Source organism: Microcaecilia unicolor, chromosome 1 (assembly GCF_901765095.1).
Source record: "Microcaecilia unicolor chromosome 1, aMicUni1.1, whole genome shotgun sequence".
Taxonomy (NCBI): domain Eukaryota; kingdom Metazoa; phylum Chordata; class Amphibia; order Gymnophiona; family Siphonopidae; genus Microcaecilia; species Microcaecilia unicolor.
Genome location: NC_044031.1, coordinates 636,516,409 through 636,535,554, shown reverse-complemented (window position 1 = coordinate 636,535,554; position 19,146 = coordinate 636,516,409). Strand labels below are relative to the sequence as shown.

The 19,146-nt window shown below is 39.7% G+C and overlaps 1 protein-coding gene and 1 pseudogene across 1 annotated transcript in view; one reads left to right on the top strand and one right to left on the bottom strand.

Moving 5' to 3' along the window:
• Positions 1-6,752, top strand: part of LOC115460715 (olfactory receptor 1052-like) — a 96,116-nt gene extending 89,364 nt beyond the window's left edge. Inside the window, exons 3-5 of the mRNA XM_030190483.1 lie at positions 480-488; positions 5,804-6,499; positions 6,702-6,752. Coding sequence (XP_030046343.1) covers positions 480-488; positions 5,804-6,499; positions 6,702-6,752 — 756 coding nt within the window. The remainder of the gene's footprint in view (positions 1-479; positions 489-5,803; positions 6,500-6,701) is intronic.
• A 7,924-nt stretch (positions 6,753-14,676) lies between these two features.
• LOC115460704 lies at positions 14,677-18,869 on the bottom strand (annotated as a pseudogene).
• Between the last annotated feature and the right edge of the window lie 277 nt (positions 18,870-19,146).

Here is a 19,146-nt window from a genome sequence, read left to right as displayed (position 1 = left end):
AATTGTTCCAATGAATGACAGTCTCATGGGAAAAAGTAGGTTAAGTTGGGGAGGGGGAAGAGAAACAGGAAGAGATGGAAATGTGATAAAAGGGTGACAATGCAGTATAATGTTATGGTTTATAATGTGATAGGAAACCTAGATCTTTGATAAGCCCTGTCTGGTGGGTAGTTCATCATTTTATAGATGAACCAAGACTTTTTTGGCCATGAATATTTCTAATGTGACATCTTGATCACTAATGTTTGTAAACCATAGGTGGCATCATTAAGAAACAAACTCTGATGATTTGTACCAGATGCTGAAGAAATATTTTAACACCTCTGATTTGCTAAGGAACACACTAACCTGAATGTGAGTAAAGCAATGAAGACTGAAGTCAATGGAATGTTCTGACCAAAGGATTTCAAGTTGTTGAAATGAATGCAATGTTATTTTACAAGATCCAGAATAAATCCACCTGGGTGGAGAACTCAAAGATTCCACAGGTGTGTAGCAGAAGTGAATGAAGTGAGAAATAGACCACGGACTCCAGAAACAAGGGAAACAAACTCATAAGAACATAAATATTGCCACACTGGAACAGACCAAAGGTCCATCAAGCCCAGCATCCTGTTTCCAACAGTGGCCAATCCAGGTCACAAATACCTGGCAAGATCCTGAAAAAATTCAATACATTTTATGCTGCTTATCCAAATAGCAGTGGATTTTCCCCAAGTCAATTTAATAATGGTCTGTGGACTTTTCCTTTAGGAAACCACCCAGATCTTTTTTAAACCATGCTAAGCTAACCGCCTTTGCCACATTTTCTGGCAACGAATTCCAGAGTTTAATTACACATTGAGCGAAGAAATATTTTCTCCAATTCATATTAAATTTACTACTTTGTAGCTTCATTGCATGGCTCCTAGTCCTAGTATTTTGGAAAGAGTAAACAAACGATTCACGTCTACTCAGTACTTCACAAGAAGATTTATTGATAATGGACTCAACACAGGACCTGTTTTTCGGCAAAATGGCTTGTCTCAGGAGTCTTTTGAGTAAATAAATGAACAAAATCTTTGATGTTGTCATGAACCTGGAATATCAAACGTGGAGCCAGATGTACTCACCTATGACGCACTTATACCTCTCCTTTGAATATCTCCAGTTTGAGCGCGCCTACACTACGGGTGCGTCTACACTTAAGGCGCGTCTACACTTTGGGCGTGCCTACACTTAGGACATTTCTACACTTTGGGCGTGTCTACACTTTGGGCGTGTCTACACTTAGGAAATGTCTACACTTTGGGTGCATCTACACTTAGGATATGTCTACACTATGGGCGTGTCTACACTTAGGACATGTCTATACTTTGGGTGTGTCTACACTTAGGACATGTCTACACTTAGGGCGCGTCTACACTTAGGGCACGTCTACACTTTGGGCACGTCTACACTTTGGGCGCACCTCCTCTGATGTCAGACGCCTTCACCTTAAAACCAGGATCTGCTCACTACCTCATTGCCTCAGCTACAACCTGTTTGGTGTCTGGTGTGTTTTTCTTGTTGCTGTTCTGCCTGACCTGACTACTGCCTGGACCTGACCTCTGCTGGATCGCTGCCTGACCTGACTACTGCCTGGACCTGACCGCTGCTAGATCATTGCCTGACCTGACTTCTGCCTAGACCTGACCACTGCGGGATCGCTGTCTGCCTTGACCACTGCCTGGTAATGACTTTTGCTCTGCTCTGTCTTCACCTCCTTCTGTCTGAGCCGAGTTCTCTTCCTCACCCGACTCCTAAGTCCTGTTGGCCACCTGAACCCAGGGGCTCAACCTCTGGGGAACGATGGTTGCCACAGGTGAAGCATTGGGTTTCTGACTGCTGGTCCTTGGATCAGCACAAGTGCTCACTTCTACTCCTAACCTTGTGACAGATGTCTTGTCTTTTAGCTTTTTGACACTAAAGATTAGTCTTCACAGAGAATATTTTACAAAGATCAATCTTTAATGTCACAAGGCTAAAAGATGAGACATCAAAGATTTTGTTCATTTATTTACTCAAAAGAATCCTGAGACAGGCTGTTTGGCCAAAACACGGGTTCTGTGTCGAGTCCATTATCAATAAATTTTCTTGAAGTACTGAGTTTGTTCCCTTGTTTCTGGAGTCCGTGGTCTATTTCCCACTTTGTTCACTTATGTTATTTTACAAGTCATCTGTTCTGTCCGGGTATGCATTCGGTTAGAAGATGATTATTCAATACATTATCATTATTGTTGTTACAGTGATTAACATAGTACATGTCAGATGTATGTAGTGCTTCACAAATACATTGCAGAGCAATTCTGTATGTGGTGCTTACTTTCAGGTATCTTGACATGACACAGTGAGAGCCTCTTGTATAATGACATCTGGACAATCAGGTGCACTTAGGGAATAACAGCGTACACCGGCATTAGCATGCCTTACATTTCTATGTCCGCAGTTGTATCAGCCATAGACCTGGTGTAACTGTGGATGCCTAAATGTGGCAAGGGCACATGTAATTTACTGTATTCTATTAGTTGTGTGTAAGTAGCAGCACTGCCCATGCCTCTCACATTAGAATGTTCCCCTTACATTTACGCAGTATCACCCAGATTCTATAAATGGCAGCCAAAGTTACACATGCTCCTGAGATCTGCATGCAAATAAATTAGATAACAAACCATTAACAATCAATAATTGGCAGTTAATTATCAACATTAATTGGCATTAATTTGGATTTCCACTCAGATCTGGCTGTATGCAATTCTATAAAGATCTGAGCTCCAATTTTCTTGTGTGCAACCCAAAAGAGTGACCATGGGAGGGGCATGGATGGTTCAGGGGTGTTCACAAAAGATGCACACAGTGTTACAGAATTCCAGGGATTTTCAACCAACTCACATGCCAGGATATATACCAAGTTTCACTTAATGTGAGTCCTCGCTCCCAACTTCGGGCATGGGAATCCCCACTGGGTGCTGTTCTATAAAGTGTTCTCCGCCCGGAGCACCCTTTATGGAATGGCATTGAGTGTAGATTTTTATGGGCACATAATTTTCAGGGCAATTTATGTCTAAGAAAGCAAATAGAATGTTAGGAATTATTAGGAAAGGAATGGAAAAGAAAAATGAGAATGTTCTAATGATCCATGGTGCAACAGCACTTCAAATATTGTGTGCAATTCTGGTCATAAGAACATAAGAGTAGCCATACTGGGTCAGACCAATGGTCCATCTAGCCCAGTATCCTGTTTTCCAAACAGTGGCCAAGCCAGGTCACAAGTACCTGGCAGAAACCCAAATTGTGGCAATACTCCATATTACAAATCCCAGGGCAAGCAGTTGCTTCCCATGTCTGTCTCAATAGCAGACTATGGACTTTTCCTCCAGGAATTTGCCCAAACCTTTTTTAAACTCAGATACACTAACTGCTGTTACCACCTCCTCCGGCAAAGAGTTCCAGAGCTTAACTATTCGTTGAGTAAAAAATATTTCCTCCTATTTGTTTTAAAAGTATTTCCATGTAACTTCCTCGTGTCCCCTGGTCTTTGTACTTTTGGAATGAGTAAAAAATCAACTTACTTTTACTCATTCTACACCACTCAGGATTTTGTAGACCTCAATCATATCTCCCCTCAGCCATCTCTTTTCCAAGCCAAAGATCCCTAACCTCTTTAGCCTTTCCTCATATGAGAGGAGTTCCATCCCCTTTATCAGTTTAGTCGCTCTTCTTTGAACCTTTTCTAATTCCGCTATATCTTTTTTGAGATACGGCGACCAGAACTGAATGCAATACTGAAGGTGCGGATGCACCATGGAGTGATACTAAGGCATTATAGTATTTTTGGTCTTATTCACCATCCCTTTCCTAATAATTCCTACCATCCTGTTTGCTTTTTTGGTCGCTGCCGTACACTGAGCAGAAGATTTCAGTGTATTATCTGCAACAACACCCAGATCTTTTTCTTGAGCGCTTACCCCCAAGGTGGACCCTAGCATCAGGTAACTGTGATTCGGATTATTCTTTCCAATGTGCATCACCTTGCATTTGTCCACATTAAATTTCATCTGCCATTTGAACGCCCAGTCATCCAATTTCCTAGGGTCTTCCTGCAATATTTCACAGTCCACAAGTGTTTGAACAACCTTGAATAGTTGTAATGTATCATCTGTAAATTTGATCACCTCACTCATCATTCCGATTTCCATATCATTTATAAATATGTTAAATAGTACCAGTCCCAGTACAGATCCCTGTGGCACTCCATTCTCCTCCATTCAGAGAAATGACCATTTAACCCTACCCTCTGTTTTCTGTCCAATAAACAATTGGTCACCACATCTTAAAAAAGATATAGCAGAGTTAGAAAATGTACAGAGAAGGGAAATGAAAATGATAAAGGGGATGGAATGATTTCGCTATGAGGAAAGGCTAAAGCGGCTAGGGCTCTTTAGCTTGAGAAGAGACAGCTGAGAGGAGATATGATAGAAGTCTATAAAATACTGAGTGGAGTGGAATGAGTGGACGTGAATCACGTGTTTAGTCTTTCCAAAATACAAGGACTAGGGAGCAAACAATGAACCTACTAAGTAGTAAATTTGAAGCAAACCAGAGAAAATATTCATCACCAGAGAATGTGGTAAAAGCAGTTAGCTTAGGAGAGTTTAAATAAGGTTTAGATAATTTCCTAAAAGAAAAGCCCATAAGCCATTATTAAGATGGACTTGGGAAGCTCTAGTGCTTATTTCTAGGATAAGTAGCATCAAATATGTTTTACTGTTCTGGGATCTTGGCAGGTACTTGTGACCTGGATTGGCCACTGTTGGGAACAGGATACTGGGCATGATGGACCTTTGGTCTGTCCCAGTATGGCAACGCTTATGTCCTTATGTTCCTATGTACACTGGCCCTATGCCACTTACACATACCCTTATTGAATAACATTTAGGCATTCTAGTATTCTGTAAATTTACATGCAGAAGTGGTGTGCCAATATAGGCACCCTGTTATGGAATTGTCCTTCATGTGGGCAGTCCCTATTAATTGGAGATTAAAATTTTGTCAAATATAGACAGACAAGACACAGAATGAAATACATTTTAAAGAATAATGTTGTTCAATGGAGAATTTTGATTGAACATCAAATATATGACCACCTCTGAGAAAAAGTGACTAAAGTAGTGGATCCAAACTGTTGAGAATGACCAATTTTTCATAGCATGAGTCCCATAAGCAGACTGCAAAAGTTACTTTTTGAATTTTATAACTTTTTCATTTTTTTCACATAAAAGGATATGGTTTGGACTATTGTATTTAAAAATTGTTTGTTCCAATATAATTCATTAAAACTTAATTTTCTTTGTTTCTGGTGACTTTAGTCACTTTTTCCCAGCGATAGTCGTATATGATCGGAGCTAATGCTGCATTTACCCAAACCACTGTAAAATGAAAGTTGCATATTTTCGTAGCAGCAATCAGAATATATTTAAGATCTGTAGTAACTAAAAATACTGCCTGTATGAATCCTTTCATTTTTTTCTCATAATTTTAGATCAATACTACATCGTCTAAAAATGGGAAGAGTGAATCACACAGTGAGCGCATTTTTTCTCTTGGGATTCACAAATGATCCAGAGCTACAGATTGCCTTGTTTGTGCTGTTCCTACTTGTCTATAGTTTCACTGTGCTGGGAAATATTGGCATAGTTACTGTAATTAAATTGGATCCTCGCCTGCACACTCCTATGTACTTCTTCTCCTAGATGTCTGCTATTCTTCAGTTATTTCCCCTAAGATGCTTCTAAACTTCATTGTGGAAGAAAAAACCATTTCATATGCTGAATGCATTACACAGCTGTATTTTTACTCTGCATTGGCAAGCACAGAGTGCCTCCTGCTGGCTGTGATGGCATATGATCGTTATGTGGCTCTATGTAACCCATTGCTATATACAGTTATCATGACAAGAGGACTATGTATCAAGCTGACAGCTGCTGCCTACGTTAGTGGTTTTCTTCATTCGGTGATAGAAACTGGTTGCCTATTCCGTTTGTCTTTTTGTGGGTCCAATGTTATAAATCATTTTGCTTGTGATTTCCCTCCATTGTTTATGTTGTCCTGCACTGACACTTCTATTAATGAATTAGTACTGTTCATTTTTGCAGGTTCTGTCACAATGAGTGCTGTTATTGTAATTATTTTTTCGTACTCTTATATCATCACCACGGTTCTGAAGATCCGCTCTGCAGAAGGTAGACGCAAAGCTTTCTCGACTTGTACATCTCACTTTATCTGTGTCACTTTGTTCTATGGAACAATTCTGATCATGTATCTGCGGCCCAGCTCTAGCTACTCCCAGGAGACGGACAAAATCCTCTCTTTCTTCTATGCAGTGGTGATTCCTATGTTAAATCCCCTAATTTACAGCCTTAGAAACCAAGAGGTGAAAGAAGCAGTGAGAAAAATCATTTGCAGAAATATGCATTCATGGGTAGGGTTTAATTTTCATAGCCTAGGTTGTGTGAAAAATGCACGGTCCATTATACCCCACATACATAGCATTACTTCTCAGAAATGAATAGCCAACATTTTTTTGCCTTTTGAAAAGGAGCAGATGCAAAGTACAGACATTGAAGGTAATTTTATAAAGTCTTTTTAATATGTATATGCCTATAACCCCATATTCTTTATAGGAGATGCTGGAGCCAGATTTATCTATCTCCTGGTGGCTCCACCTGAGGTGAAAGGGTATTAATTTGCAAGATTTCCCTCCCTTTCCCTCTCCTTTATGAATTCAACTATCTTAAAATCTCTCAGATGAGAGAGGAAAAAGAAAAGGAGTGGAGGAGTGGCCTAATGGTTAGTGCAGTGTGCTGAGATCCTAGGGAACTGGGCTCAATTCCCACTGCAGTTCCTTGTGACCCTGACCAAGTCACTTAACCATCCATTGCCCAGATATAAAAAAAGAACACCTTAGGTTGTGAGCCCACTAGTGGCAGAGAAAGTACTTGCATATAATATGTATTATGCTGCATGCTCACACACAAAAACAACAACAACAAAAAACAAAGAAAACACTCAGGGGCAGGTGCATAAAGCTTACTGCGCTGGGAACATTTGTATTAGACTGGTTGTAGCCAGTCTAAAACAAACATTACTTAGCCAGTAATGCACAAAGAGGTTTTCTATTGCTCTAACATGTTCCATTAGAGCCACCGAGAACCCCATGCAAATGTATTACAATAAGCTCATTGTATTCTATGAACATTCTGTGGGATGCACAGCTCCATAGCGCCTAGCTCTAATGAGCAAATTTTACAGCTGCTCTGGGGCTGTCAGAGAGGAGGGAAGCACAAGCAGGCAGCTGCAAAGGCTGCTTGCTTGTGCTCCCTACTCTCGCCCTCCATGACCCCCTTGCTGACCCCCTGTAAGCAATTCCCTGGTGGTTCAGTGGAACCTCCTAACCCCCTCCCCCACACCCCCAACAAAATTCCCCAGTGGTACAGTGGACCTGAACCCCCGCACCTCCTGACACCCTGCACCCCTGACAAAATTCCCTGGTGGTGACCATGACCTCCTGCATGCCTACCAACCTCCCAGCACCCCTGAAAAAATTTCCTGGTGGTTCATTGGACCCAGAACCTCCCATGCTTCCCGACCCCCATGTACCCCTGACAAAATTCCCTGGTAATCCAGTGGACCCTGATCCCCCTGTTCACCCTGAAAAAATCCCCTTATGGTCCAGTGGAACCTGACTCACACCTCCTGCCCCCCCTGCCCCCTGGCAAATTACCTTGGTGGTCTAGTGACCCCCTCCCCCTCCCCTGCTCTCTCTTCCCATTAATCTTTATAATAAACATCACTCATCCAAAATATATTTATCATATTAAGGGGTAGCAAAAGCCTCAGAATCCTGGAGTAGCTGTATAAAAACTTGCTCTTTTTCCTTTAATCATTGGCTGAAAAATCTCCCCATTTTCTTTAAAGTGCCCAACAGTGGCTTACATACAAAAAAATATTTTGAAATTGTCTTTTTCAGTTAATCTTCTTAATTAAATATTGCATTTCTTACATAACAGGAACATTCACATATAAAGCAGCTTCTATTGTTCACTTTTATCCAAACTATTCACAAAAGGCTGCTTATCTTAATCATATGTCTCTATCCAGTCTTTACTGAATGGCTCCTAGCTCTTTTGGATTAAAAGGTATATAGATTAAAATATAAAACTACCTGAGAATCCAATTTTGTTGTCTAATGCCTTTAATGTCCCTGTGATAAAATCTATGGTTGTATACACAATTGATAGAGCACAAAGGTAATATAAAGCAAAAGAAAATAGAGGCTCCTATTGTTAAGCATCTAAGAGTTGTATTCTTAGATCATTTACCATCAACCATGAGAAAAGAAGATCGAAGAAAAGCTTTAACTCAAAAAGAACAAGATAACAGTTAAATTTGCTTGAAACACAGGGTCTAAATACGTGTACAGAATGGCAAAACTTTTATTGAAGGAATTCTCAAGGAGCGATGATCTATTATCATTAAGGTAAAATTAGTCCTTACCTGATCATTTTCTTTCCATTAGTCCCAACAGATCAATCTAGAGACTTATAGGTTATGTCCCTCTGCCAGCAGGTGGAGATAGAGTGAACTTCAGAGTTTACTATTAGTGGTCAGGTGCAGCTACCTTAACCTCAGTGGAAGAAGTTCTGAGAGAAGACGACATTTCTCTGAGGTAGCATGGCCAGTGACCTCAATTAGGTGTTAACTAAGGTGTGAGGAAGTAGAATATTTGTATAGATTGCTGAGTTAGCTTCAAAAAGCCTGTTTTGAAAAGGTCCCCTTAGATTCAAAACTATATAAAGAGGAAGGGTCCCACTGAACTTTCTTTCTGAGAAGTTCTGAGAGAAGAGGACATTTCTCTCTGGTAAGTGAACACTATTTTGCTTAGTGCTTTGGGAACTTAAATATTGGGGTTTAAAGGAGGATCTGTAGGTTAGTGATAGGTAGAATAAAAATATAAAAAAGCAAATTTTATCAACTAATCTCCATATAATTTTCCCCTTAGTTTTAAAACTTGAACTTTCTACCACAGCATTAACAGATAGCCTCTAGCAGGCACTGCAGGATCTAGTTTAGTATTAAGGGAGGAAGAGAGAGAGAGAGAGAGAGAGAGAGAGAGAAGAAAGCAGGACCTAGTTTAGTATTAAGGAGGGGAAAAAAGAGAGAGAGAGAGAGCGAGAGAGGGAAAGTTGCCATAGCATACAACCCTTTTCCCATAGTTTTAAACTGAAATTTTCCCTAAAAATATGCATTTTCCCATAGTTTTAATCTGAAACCTTTTCTAGAGGTAGAAATTTAACAGCCAACAACTTTAAAAGGCTCAAATCTTGTTTTAAAAGACAGTTATTTTCTGTTCTTTGGTTGCTGGAGAGGTAGCACGGCCAGTGACCTCAATTAGGTGTTAACTGAGGTGTGAGGAAATAAAATATTTGCATAGGTTGCTGAGTTAGCTTCAAAGAGCCTGTTTTGAAAAGGTACCCTTAGATTCAAAACTATATAAAGAGGAAAGGTCCCACTGAACTTTCTTTCTGAGACGTTCTGAGAGAAGAGGACATTTCTCTGGTAAGTGAACACTACTTTGCTTTGTGCTTTGGGAACTTAAAGATTAGGGTTTAAAGGAGGAACTGTAGGTTAGTGATAGGCAGAATAAAAATATAAAAAAGCAAATTTTATCAACTAATCTCCATAGAATTTTCCCCCTAGTTTTAAAACTTGAACTTTCTACCACAGCATTAACAGATAGCCTCTAGCAGGCACTGCAGGATCTAGTTTAGTATTAAGGGGGAAATAAAAAGAGAGAGAGAGAGAGAAGAAAGCAGGACCTAGTTTAGTATTAAGGAGGAAATAAAAAGAGAGAGAGAGAGAGAAAGGCAAGCATTATTAACTAGTTGCCATAGCGTACAACCCTTTCCCCATACTTTTAAACTGAAATTTTCCCTTGAAATAGACATTTTCCCATAGTTTTAATCTGAAACCTTTTCTAGAGGTAGAAATTTAACAGCCAACAACTTTAAAAGTGAACACTATTTTGCTTTGTGCTTTGGGAACTTAAAGATTAGGGTTTAAAGGAGGAACTGTAGGTTAGTGATAGGCAGAATAAAAATATAAAAAAGCACAATTTATCAACTAATCTCCATAGTCTTTTCCACTTAGTTTTAAAACTTGAACGTTGTACCACATCATTAACAGATAGCCTCTAGCAGGCACTGCAGGATCTAATTTAGTCTTCCCACCACCCCTAGCACAACTCTTCATTTATAGTCAGTTATTGTAATTAGGGTGCTCTTACAGAGTTTTAAATACATTTGATTACCATCTAAGAAGGAAACACTAAATAAATCACACAATATCCTATATAAACTAAAATACATTTTTATATTAGGCTAATATTCTTAATACTTTAGCAAGTTTTAAATTATTGAAAAACTCAAAAATACTAAGATGGAGTCAGCATTCCAGCAGCAAGAGGGGTGCTATCCAGTCTTTTGCACTGAGTGTCACATGTATGATTATCTCCCAGTTGGTGAGATGTCATACGTGTGTGCCCGATGCAAAGAGCTCCTAGCTCTTAGAGAACGTGTCCCTTCTCTTGAGGCTAGAGTAGCAGACTTGGTACATAGAGGAGTCATACAGGGATGTTGCAGAGAAGTCCCACCTCCAGTATGGTAGCCCCTGTGCTACCTTGGAGGAGGGAGGTCTCCTAGAAGGAGAGCATCACCCTGGTGAAGTAGGAAGTACTCCTGTAGCCAGGACCTGCCCACCAGGGGATGTACTGTTCTCTCGCACCGAGGATGTGTCTCCAAGTGCTGCCCGGAAGGGAAGGGTTAGGACAACTGTTGTAGTTGGTGATTGGATCATTAGGTATATAGATAGCTGGGTGGCTGGTGGACATAAGGATTGCCTGGTGACTTGCCTGCCTGGTGCAAAGGTGGTGGACCTCATGCATCACCTAGATAGGATTTTAGATAGTGCTGGGGAGAAGCCGGCTGTCTTGGTACATATGGGTACCAATGACAGGAAAATGTGGGAGAGAGGTTCTGGAAGCCAAAATTAGGCTCTTAGATAGAAATCTCAACTCCAGAACCTCTAGGGTAGCATTTTCTGAAGTGCTACCCATTCCACGCGCAAGGACCAAGAGACAGGCAGAGCTCCGGAGTCTCAATGCGTGGATGAGATGATGGTGCAGGGAGGAGGGTTTTAGATTTGTTAGGAACTGGGCAACATTCTGGGGAATGCGTATGCTTTGTAGCGCTATAGAAATGCTAAATAGTAGTAGGGAAGGAGGAGCTTATTCCGAAAGGATGGGCTCCACCTTAACCAGGGTGGGACCAGGCTGCTGGCATAAAAAGGGGATAGAGCAGCTTTTAAACTAGAAACTGGGGGAAGGCCGACAATCACTCAGCAGCATCCAGTGGTGCATTGGTTGGCAGGTCTGCATGGGAAGAGTAGGAACAAACACCCAATGCCACTCCCCGGTTCCCACACAGGGAGCCACGCTGATGAGACCCTGCTGATGTCGCCATCATAAAAATAGTCACCCCTCCTTCGGGAGCAGCTACCAAAGGCAAGTTTGATCCCCTCACACCACAGCCAGGATTATAAACTGGCACAAGCCTGCTGCGCTATTGTGAGCAAGCTTACTAAATAGAGAGAATACTGAGGTTAAGGTGTCTGCACATGACCACATATAGTAAACCACTGAAGTTCTCTCTATCTCCATCTGCTGGCAGAGGGACATAACCCACAAGTCTTTGGATTGATCTGTGGGATGCTATGGAAGTACATGCTGCATGTTTATTGGCTGAGACCACTTTATTAGTGTATGTTTGAAACCAGCGGCCATTTTGTCAAGCTGCACTTTAACTATATAAGAGAACATGGGTCTGTATGTAGAATATTTTTGATATAATTCTTTTGTGGAAGGAAAGTGATTTTGGTGTTTTATAACATGAATGTAATTAAGCAACAACAAAAATCTTCCTTGATGCAAGGGTAAGAGCTGCACAACGCTGGCCATGTTGGAGCCGTTTGATAAAGACTGCGTGGAGCCAGTAGCCATTGGATAAAAACTGTTTGTATGAGTGGCTTTTTGTGAATAGTGTAAAGGGGGTCCGCTTCCTCCTCTCAGCATGGAGCCGGCAAACCTGTGGGGCTACCAGGGTTTCAGGACAGAATACTGCTTATACTGGGGCTCAGGGCCAACGCATTTTATTATCAAGGCAATTTCATACCAAAAATCATAATATATTCTTAAAAACAAAAGGTACAGCTCTCTTAATATAGTCTTCAAAGAAAAAGGTACAGCCCTCATAAAATAATCTTCAAAAGAAAAAGGTACAATCCAGGTCCCAAAATCCCTCAGCAAACGCTCAGCTCCTCAAGACTCCAGGTCTTCTACTAGGGCATTAGCTTTCCCTTCCCCTTCCTTCAAAAGGGTTTAGTAAGAGTTCAGCCCACTTCCAATATAGCACAATAGTTCAGAACAAATCTTCATGGACAGTCTTTGCACATCAAACCAATACCACAAATCACCTGCCTTTTCACAGCACAGAGGGAACCCTGTAAGGAGCAGGGTTGGCAGTTTCTCCCACCTCTTAGCACCATGCCCGGTGTGGCCACCTCCACTGCCTTCATGTGCTGGGCAGGGCAACCTTTGAATTCTCCCACTCCATGGTAGCTGGCTCCTCTCCCTTGGGCAGCTCTAGTGGCAGGCTACTTCCTTCCGCCACATACTCCATGGAATCTCTCTCTCCATTCGTCTCCCCTCTCTCCTTGTGACTGAGTGCCTCCAGGAAATCTGCTCTCTCCTTCACACAGCAGGGGGGAATTATATACTGATGGTGAAGCCAGGGAAACTGAGCTTCATCCTTCGCTCGCCCTCTAGTGGAGAAGGGAGTAACAGGCTCACCCTGCCTCGAGCCATTGCTCCCCCTGCTGGGACTGGGAATCAATTCCATCTTTTTAGGACTACTCTCCTCCCTCATTCTTGCAAGGACTTCTGGGACCCGTAGTTCTGGGCTAAACGTCTTCACTGGGGTATTTCTGGGGCTTGCCTTGTCACAATAGTTTGGATAAAAGTGATAAATAGAAGCTGCTTTATATGTGAAAGTGCCTATTATGAAAGAAGATTAACTGAAAAAGACAATATAAAAAAATAACCCACTATTGGCCATTTTAAAGAAACTGGAGAAGTTTTTCAGCCGAGAGGAAAGCAAGTTTTGATACAGCTATTCCTACCCCTTAATATGGTATATATATTTTTGGAGGAGTGTTTTTTTTATTACAAACGTTAATGAGATACATTCCTAAGGTGGTAATATAATTTTTACAGTGGACTATTTCGAAGTGTTTTTTGTTCTTGTTTTATTTGTTTTTAGATTGTGTTTGTAATTATGTAATCTACTGAGAACTATGGAACAAGCAGAATCATTTTTTTTTATAAAAATAACTCAGGAGTTCTTACCACTTACTAAATGGGTGGCAGTGAGTGCTCCTGTCAATTGTATTCAGGTTAGCATACAACCTGAAAAAGAAAATGCTGTTTCATGGGTATGCCAGAAATAGGCTTAGCGCATGGGAAAGCCTATTTATTAATTAACTTTAGTAGATACAACCCATAGCCACCTATAAAATTGTTCCACAAAAGCAGCTAAATCATGATTAAAATGAACTAGAGTACATTTCCACTTGTCAAGAAGCAATATATACACACAAAATATATATGAACAGGCATATTCTATGCATTTAAATGTAAATCACAGCACCACTGGTGCGCCTCCCAAACCCTTCCCGAGCAATTTGCACTTATTTGATACAGAGCACATTCTAATGTGTTGCATAATTATATTTATTTATTAGGATTTATTTACCGTCTTTTTGAAGGAATTCACTCAAGGCGGTGTACAGTAAGAATAGATCAAACATGAGCAATAGGCAATTAGAGCAGTAAAAATATTCAAACAGCAATACAAAGTATAGCATGGTATACTACTTGCAATGAAAACACAATATGTACTAGAACATTATAGCTGGTAGTGAAGGGTAAGGCAAAGTTGTAACATATAGATGAGTAAGAAAGTAGGAAGAATTAGAAAGTAAGGTGATTGATTTGAAGAAAGTTGCACGTGAGATCAGAGAGATGGTTAAATATTATCTCAGCTAGGGTAGGAATGGATAAACATGTCCCACTGCAGTATGTGCAGCCCGAGTCAATCCTTGTGTGTGTGAGTGAGACTAACAAGTTAGTTACTCCTTCCATTAAAGGCTTGGTTGAAGAGCCAAGCTTTCACCTGCTTCCTGAAGTAGAGGTAGTCTTGTGTTAAGCGGAGCCTTTCAGGCAATGCATTCCAGAGTGTGGGGGCTACTCTGGAGAAGGCTCGCTTGCAGGTATCATTTTACAAATATATATGTTTGTCTTTTGAGAGATTGGATATGGGGACCTTACAGTGATTGTCGATATCGTCTTTTATGATCTAACTAGTAAAAAAGGCTCGTTTCTGTTTTAAAGGAAATGGGCGCTAGCAAGGTTTTTTTTTTGTTTTTAACCATATAGTTTGTATAAAAGTGTTTGTAACACATGTAACTCGTGTAAGTAAACTTAGATTATGAAGTACTTTGTTGTTTACTAATCATGTTTAATGTTGATTTACAATTGTAAAATTTCTTTAAATACAATGTTTTTAGTATAAACTTTTTTTTACAGTTTTTGATAAGCTGTCCTTGTTCAGGTCCATTAATTACTTTCACAATGGCATCTGCAGATGTTTTAACTCTTGAGAATCCTACATATAGTTGGCCATGTGCAAATACAGGTTCTGGAAGATAAATTCTGACTTTCTCAAAAGTTTGTCATTGAGCTTGGTTTATAGTCATGGCAAAAGCTAGTTTTACTGGAAATTGTTTTCTTAGTAATGTGAAAGGCAGGTCACTGTTAGTTGGTACAAGTTGTATGCGTGGTATAAAGACAATTTTTCCTGCTGTAGTTCCTGTTATTATTTGGCTAATTATGAGATGTTTTTTCAACTCTTTCACTATGAGGCGAGTCCCATTGCATAAACCTTGTTTTGTGTTTAAGTTGCAGAGTAGAATAATTATTGCTCCTATTTTTAACTTCAGTTTATGGGTAGGCATGCCACTTGGTGTTTGCTCATGGATGAACTCTATGGGATATAATTGATGTTCTTCATCATTTGAATCTTGAATAGAGTCTGTACTTAAGTAAGTGATTGTTTCTCCATCTAAAATATTGAGTACAGAGTCATTTATGGTGTCTACTTGAGAATTCTTTGGGCATAAAAGTGCCTTTTTTGCAAAGTTTTTAACGGAATCTGTTGTAAGTTTATCGCCATAAATGGCGTTAACTATATTGTCCTCACAAAGATGTTTTTCTTGTATTTCAATTACATCTTTGTATCCATTTGGACATGGGAGATTTCCTTGTCCTAAACTAATAAGCCATTTGTTGTACTCGGGGTCTACGGAGCGTAAAGTTTTTTCCAGTTTCAGTATTTTAAATTTGTTCCAAAGTTTGTGAAACTTAATGCTTGCAGGCTGCCCATGAGGTACCACTGGTAACGTTTGTTGGAAATCTCCACCAAGCAGTACTACTTTTCCCCCAAATGGTCTTTGGTTGTTCATTATTTCTTTCAGTAGTCTATCTACAGCATCAAGAGTCATACTGGGTGCCATTGTTGATTCATCCCAGATAATTATTTTTGCATCTGTAATGATGGAGGCATCTTTGGATGTTAATCGCATAGTTGATGTTTCCAGGAGAGGAACTGGTAATTTGAATTGTGAATGATACGTTTGTCCTGAGATTGAAGGGGGGCAGACTCAGGAAAGATATCAGGAAGTATTTTTTCACAGAGAGGGTGGTGGACGCTTGGAATGCCCTCCCGCGGGAGGTGGTGGAGATGAAAACGGTAACAGAGTTCAAACATGCGTGGGATATGCATAGAGGAATCCTGTGCAGAAGGAATGGATCCTCAGAAGCTTAGCTGAAATTGGGTGGCGGAGCAGTTGGGGGAAGAGGGGGTGGTGGTTGGGAGGCGAGGATAGGGGAGGGCAGACTTATACGGTCTGTACCAGAGCCGATGATGGGAGGCGGGACTGGTGGTTGGGAGGCGGGAAATACTGCTGGGCAGACTTATATGGTCTGTGCCCTGAAAAGGACAGGTACAAATTCAAGGTAAGGTATACACATATGAGTTTGTCTTGGGCAGACTGGATGGACCATGCAGATCTTTTTCTGCCGTCATCTACTATGTTAACTATGTTAACTATGTCCTCCTGGAAGTAGATTCGCAGCAATTCCTGTTGATGCAACAGGTAGTGCAATTCCTCCTTCACCTCTTATCGTGCTGATTATTGTTTTGTATGTATATGTTTTCCCACTTCCACCTGGACCATCAAGGAAGAAGCACGTGTGTGAATTATTGTTGCTATTGGATGCTGAAAGTATTGTTTGAAATGCTTCTCTTTGTTCATTATTTAGTTTTTCTTGCATTTCTTTTGCTTTAAGTTTTTCATGTGCAACATTAAAGGTAATATGTTGTTCTTCTAGTTTGTGCTTGATGTTTGGTAAACCAAAGTGTTCTAGGTGTTTAGTATGTGTAATGAGTAGTGCTTGTATTTTATGAAGGCACAGTTCTTCACATACCAAGCAATCACCTTCACAGTCATGTTGTTGTTTAAAATCATCTTGCATATACATTTTATATGTTGCATAAAGTTGGGAAGCATTTGTTATTTGTGCAAAAACACAAATGTATGCAAATAGCTCTCTAATTTGCTGAGGCATGTTGCATGTGATTGCATCTTCTAACGTGTTGTCCCATAGTGCTTCATCGTTAATGAGCCCTAGTTTTTTTGCTGTTTCTTGAAAGGTTGTATAAATGACATTGTCCACTGTTTTATATGTTCAAAGGACTTTGCACCTGGTTTGTGTAGCAGTATCATTCTTAAACAGTAACGTTCTGGTTCGTTTGCAAAATGTACTGTATACATTCTTCCAATGGTTTTGTTATGTCCTGCTTTTCTACTTTTCCATTTCCTTTGTGTTTTATCGAAAGTATAGTGTACAGGTATATCTGTATACAAAATGTTTTTTTGCATTATTATCTTCTGCATTTAGTTTGAACCAGGCTGTTAAAGTTGTGTCCCTTGTTTTGGCTGTTTCTACTGCTACTTCAACGTTCTGTGCTTGGAAAACAATGTTCTGTTCATTTTCTAAGTGTACTTCTAATCTTTGTATGGTATGTGATTGATGATGCATTTCGAAGCTGTTTAATCGCCATGCAGCCTCTGGAGCACTAATATATCTTGAGTCTGTGAATGTTTTTATTTCATCATGTTGTACAGTGTTGTGCTCTGTAATAAGTACATTTGCACAATCGTGTCCTTTGTAGACATATTTAAAAAGGTACTTTACACTTTTTATAGATACACATATTTCTACATTTATATGGCAGTTGTATTTTAAAAGTAAAAAAGGGTTGTAAGGGACTACCCAACTGTTATTAATCAATTGTCCATGCAACACTGTACCAATCCCATTATCCCGTCGTCGTATTTGGGATATCCATCACAGTTTTCTATGGTTTCATTTTGGAATGCTTTTGGGAATCGTTTAGAACACTTACCATTTTGCATGCATAGTAAATGTAAATTTTTCTCATTGCATGGGCCATGTATCATATGTTTCATAACTGTTGCATGTAGTCTTGGGAAGTTTTGTTCAGAAGGTATTTCTGCACATACTATTTTGTCAATTATTTCCTTTGTTTTTGGTTTGTATTCCTCCTTCAGGATAAATAATATATGGGCATGGGGTAAACCTCTTTTTTGAAATTCTATTACATAAATGATAGCAAGGGGAACACCAAATATATGTTGTTTGCATATATCATGTATTCATTGTTTTAATTTTAAATGAAACACCCTTGCCAATAAGTCTGGTCTAAACTGTGGTGCCTCTCCTTTTGTAGATTGTTGTTAATTTCTTCCCATTTTGTGTTGCAAGTCAAAGTGATGAACAGGTCTGGTTTACCATATTTTCTAACTATAGACATTGCATCTTGATAGTTCTGGTGCGTATTTCTTGGACTTCCGGCAAATGATGAAGGCAAAATGAATGCCTGTCCTGGTGCATTTCCTCTGTTTGCAGCTTCACTTGCTAGGTGGTCCAGTAAGCCGGAGTATTTTTCTATTCTTAATTGTTTTTTTATTTTTTCGAATATAATTCAGTCTGTTAGCCTCTGTTTTAATGTATGCATCTACAAAATATTGTTGAGTTAATTTACCTGCACTTAGAAAAGGGTTGAATTCCTCTCTAATTGCAAAACGATACCCATAGTACTGCAGTTGTGTTACTCTTATGTGTGGGTTTTTTGATTTGTTGTTGACGCTGAGTATAGATGTTGGTTGTTTGGATAAAGGAATATCTATCCCCCAACTTTGGTCTCCATATGGGAATAATACTGGATATACTATTGGTTCAAGATTTGTATCTAAGACACTGATTATGTCATGTTTTTTTTTTCGTTCTGCTTGTTTCTGCAATGTATGATAAGATCTCTTTGTAATGGAGGTTCTCCATCTGTATTTTTGAAGATGAAAGCAACCTCATTTTCTGTAGGAGCATTGTATACTCTTTGATCATTTTTACGGTCTTTGACAATGACCATTGATACTGTTGTTGGTTCTATTCTTTGTCGTTTTGCTTCATGGATGCATTCATTTTCAACTTCAAACAACATTTTGCGTGGATCTGCAAATGGATTTTCTTGTGCCATGATTTTACTTAACTGTTTCATTAGTATATCATTTATTTTCTCATTTCTTGAGTTGTGTAGTCTTGTATTTCTGCTTCATCAGGATCTAGAATATATAACTGTGCAAATTGTCTTTCTTTGCCTTTTGAAGGATGTAGAGCTCCTGTTCTATGATAAATGTTTCCATGTATTCTGAAACAGTAAGGTCCATATCCTGGGGGTGCTGCAATGTTTGCTCTCATGGATGCGAAAGCTAACGAGCTGTTAATGGACCTAATGTTTTGTTTGAAATTGTTTG